The 2,968-nt window shown below is 31.6% G+C and overlaps 1 protein-coding gene across 1 annotated transcript; it reads left to right on the forward strand.

Annotated features, from left to right (window-relative positions):
* The first annotated feature begins 424 nt into the window (after positions 1 to 424).
* Positions 425 to 2,625, forward strand: LOC8282475 (desmethyl-deoxy-podophyllotoxin synthase). Its single transcript, XM_002523421.4, has 2 exons — positions 425 to 1,568; positions 1,837 to 2,625. The coding sequence occupies exons 1-2, from the start codon at positions 666 to 668 to the stop codon at positions 2,461 to 2,463; spliced, it is 1,530 nt and encodes a 509-aa protein (XP_002523467.3). The 5' UTR covers positions 425 to 665; the 3' UTR covers positions 2,464 to 2,625.
* Positions 2,626 to 2,968: the final 343 nt, after the last annotated feature.

The following is a 2,968-nucleotide window of genomic DNA, read 5'->3' on the forward strand; positions in this document are numbered from 1 at the left end:
GCATATATTTTTCTATTTATATTTTAGTTATATTTGACAGCCAAATTTATTTTACAAGTAAATATTTACGACCATTTTATTAGAAATATTGTCATAAAAATGTATATAATGCAAATTTATAAAAGAAATAACATATGAGAATTATATTAGATGTAAAATAATAATTTTAAAATATTAATATTATAACTTTTTAAAAAAGAATTTGATTCTATAAAACTATTATTATTATTATTATTATTTATTTTAATTTTAAATATTCTTAATTCAAAAGTTAGAATAGTCCCACGTATATGGCGGGCACATATCTAGTTGAATGAGTGGAAGCAAATTGGAGGCTTTCAGAAGTGGAACAATTATCCACTAAAGAAAATACGAAAAATTTGTACATCTTAAAAGACTCCAACTGCTAAAGGGGCATTTATTGTGAAACATTACGATGAAAAGAAAAGGATAAATTGGTCTGGGAGGTCCTTCAATGCAAACTCCAGACTTCAACCCAACACCACGATTGGACATCCGAGTTGAGAAAATATTGCAAGGAAGCTAGTAAAACGAGTCAATTTCTAGACGTGATTAATCAGGAGCCTGCCATGCTTTGCTGCCAACTTCCTTTTCACAGCAGTAACCTCTATAAATATGAAGTATGATTGTTTGCCAGTCAGCATATGAAAATGGAGCTTCCATTCCCTTCCTTGCCTCTTTTTTTCCCACTCCTCTTTATCTTTACGGTATTCTTGATAATGAAAAAATCAAATACCCATAAACTTCCACTTCCGCCAGGGCCATGGAAACTACCCATAATCGGAAACATTCACAATGTACTTGGTTCTCTACCCCACCATAGCCTCCATAACGTGGCCAAGAAATTCGGGCCTATTATGCATCTTCAACTTGGTGAAGTTAATGCCATTATTGTTTCTTCTCCAGAAATTGCTAAAGAAATCATGAAAACCCATGATGTCATCTTTGCCAGCAGACCCTTTATCGTTGCATTAAAAATTATCTTTGGTAATACTACAGATGTTGCCTTTGCACCATATGGCGAGTTTTGGAGACAGATGAGAAAAATTTGTGTGGTGGAAATACTAAGTGCTAAACGTGTCCAATCATTCAGGCCAATAAGAGAAGAAGAAATATTAAATGCTATAAAAGAAATTACTTGTAGTGAAGGATCTATGGTAAATATTAGTAAGGTTCTGCTTTCTTACGCTTATAATGTCATTTTAAGAGCAGCTTTTGGTAAGATAACGGAAGAACAAGAGGCATTAATTCCATTAATCAAGGATGCAGCTGAAGTTTCTGCAGGTTTTAGTATTGCTGATTTGTTTCCTTCCATTAAATTGATACATAATCTCGATGGAATGAGATCTAGAACGGAAAGGGCGTATCAGGAAGCTGATAAGATAATTGATACTGTCATCAACTATCACAAATTAAGACGAAAAGCATCGTCAAATAAGATTTCCGATCAAGAAAGTAATGATCTTATTGATGTGCTTTTGAACATTCAGGAGCAAGAAAATCTTGATTTCACTTTAACGACGGAAAACTTGAAGGGGGTCATTCTGGTAAGTTTTCCTTTATCTCCCTAAATGCTTATTTAATTGATTTACCATCAACTAATTATTTTGATTAGAGTTCGAATTTAGAAGCAAACAGTTCCTCAGTCAATTTCAGTATCACTAAGGCAAGGCACTGGTAGCAAAGATTTTTTTTTTTTCTTTCTGTTTTCAAAGCTTTAGCTTCAATTCAACTTTAGTAATTCCTTTAATAATATGATATTTTATCCTCAAATTTTTAGAATCAATTCAATTGCAATTCGTTGTTCTGTTTCAGGATGTATTTCTTGGGGGGACTGAGACCTCATCTACAGTTATAGAATGGGCATTGTCAGAAATGATGAAAAACCCAAGAGTCATGGAAAAGGCACAGGTAGAAGTAAGACGAGCATTCGGTAAAAAAGAATATGTTGATGAAGAAAGCCTTGGAGAGTTAAATTACTTGAAATTGGTCATAAAAGAAACTCTAAGATTACATCCTCCGCTTGCTTTATTACTTCCAAGAGAGTCTCGAGAGGAATGTGAAATTAATGGATTTCGAATCCCCAACGAATCTAAAGTGATTGTTAACGCATGGGCGATTGGAAGAGATCCGAAGTACTGGAGTGAAGCTGAGAGTTTCATTCCTGAAAGATTTTCTGATGGAACAGTTGATTACAGAGGGGCCAATTTTGAGTTCATACCATTTGGTTCTGGAAGGAGGATGTGTCCTGGCATAACATTTGGCATGGTCAATATAGAGGTCCCACTTGCTAATCTACTCTACTATTTTGATTGGAAACTCCCTGATGGAATGAAGCCGGAAGATATAGATATGACTGAGGCTGCTGGAACTTCTGTTAGAAGAAAAAATAGTTTGAATTTAGTTCCTATTGTTCGTCATCCCCTACCTTCTGTTGTTTAACGATTTCAACAAGATAGTCAATTTATGTACTGCCTGCATTACCTAATGGCGCTGCCAATAATAATTACTATAATAAACAGAGCATGTTCTCTATTGAAGCACCACAAGTTTATATGTTGAACATATAGAAGTTTAATGATAAACTAATATGTTGGCCTCCAACTTCTTCTGTCAGGTTTAGTTTTTATATTTTAATTATTAATTTTTATATTATATTTTATTAAAAAGATATTTGGTTTTCAATCCTAAAAAAATATATTACTTTTCTAAATAAATAATAAGTGTAATTCGAAAAATAGTTTATAATAAATGTCTTAACTAATAAGTTACTTCTTTAAATAAATAAAAATTCTAAATTTTAGAAGATGGTATATTAGTTATATTTTAATATTAATTTATATCAATATATATATATATATATATATATATATATTATTAAATAAATTAATAAAATCTTATACAATATATTCTCAATTTATATTATATAAAATTATTATAATATATA

This window comes from Ricinus communis, chromosome 2 (assembly GCF_019578655.1).
Source record: "Ricinus communis isolate WT05 ecotype wild-type chromosome 2, ASM1957865v1, whole genome shotgun sequence".
Lineage (NCBI taxonomy): Eukaryota > Viridiplantae > Streptophyta > Magnoliopsida > Malpighiales > Euphorbiaceae > Ricinus > Ricinus communis.

What these genes read in the sequence shown, in the direction of transcription:
- LOC8282475 (XM_002523421.4), top strand. Translation starts at nt 666, where the DNA reads ATGAAAATGGAGCTTCCATTCCCTTCCTTGCCTCTTTTTTTCCCACTC. An exon ending in ACTTGAAGGGGGTCATTCTG is followed by an intron (nt 1,569 to 1,836) that starts GTAAGTTTTCCT and finishes GTTCTGTTTCAG; the next exon opens with GATGTATTTCTTGGGGGGAC.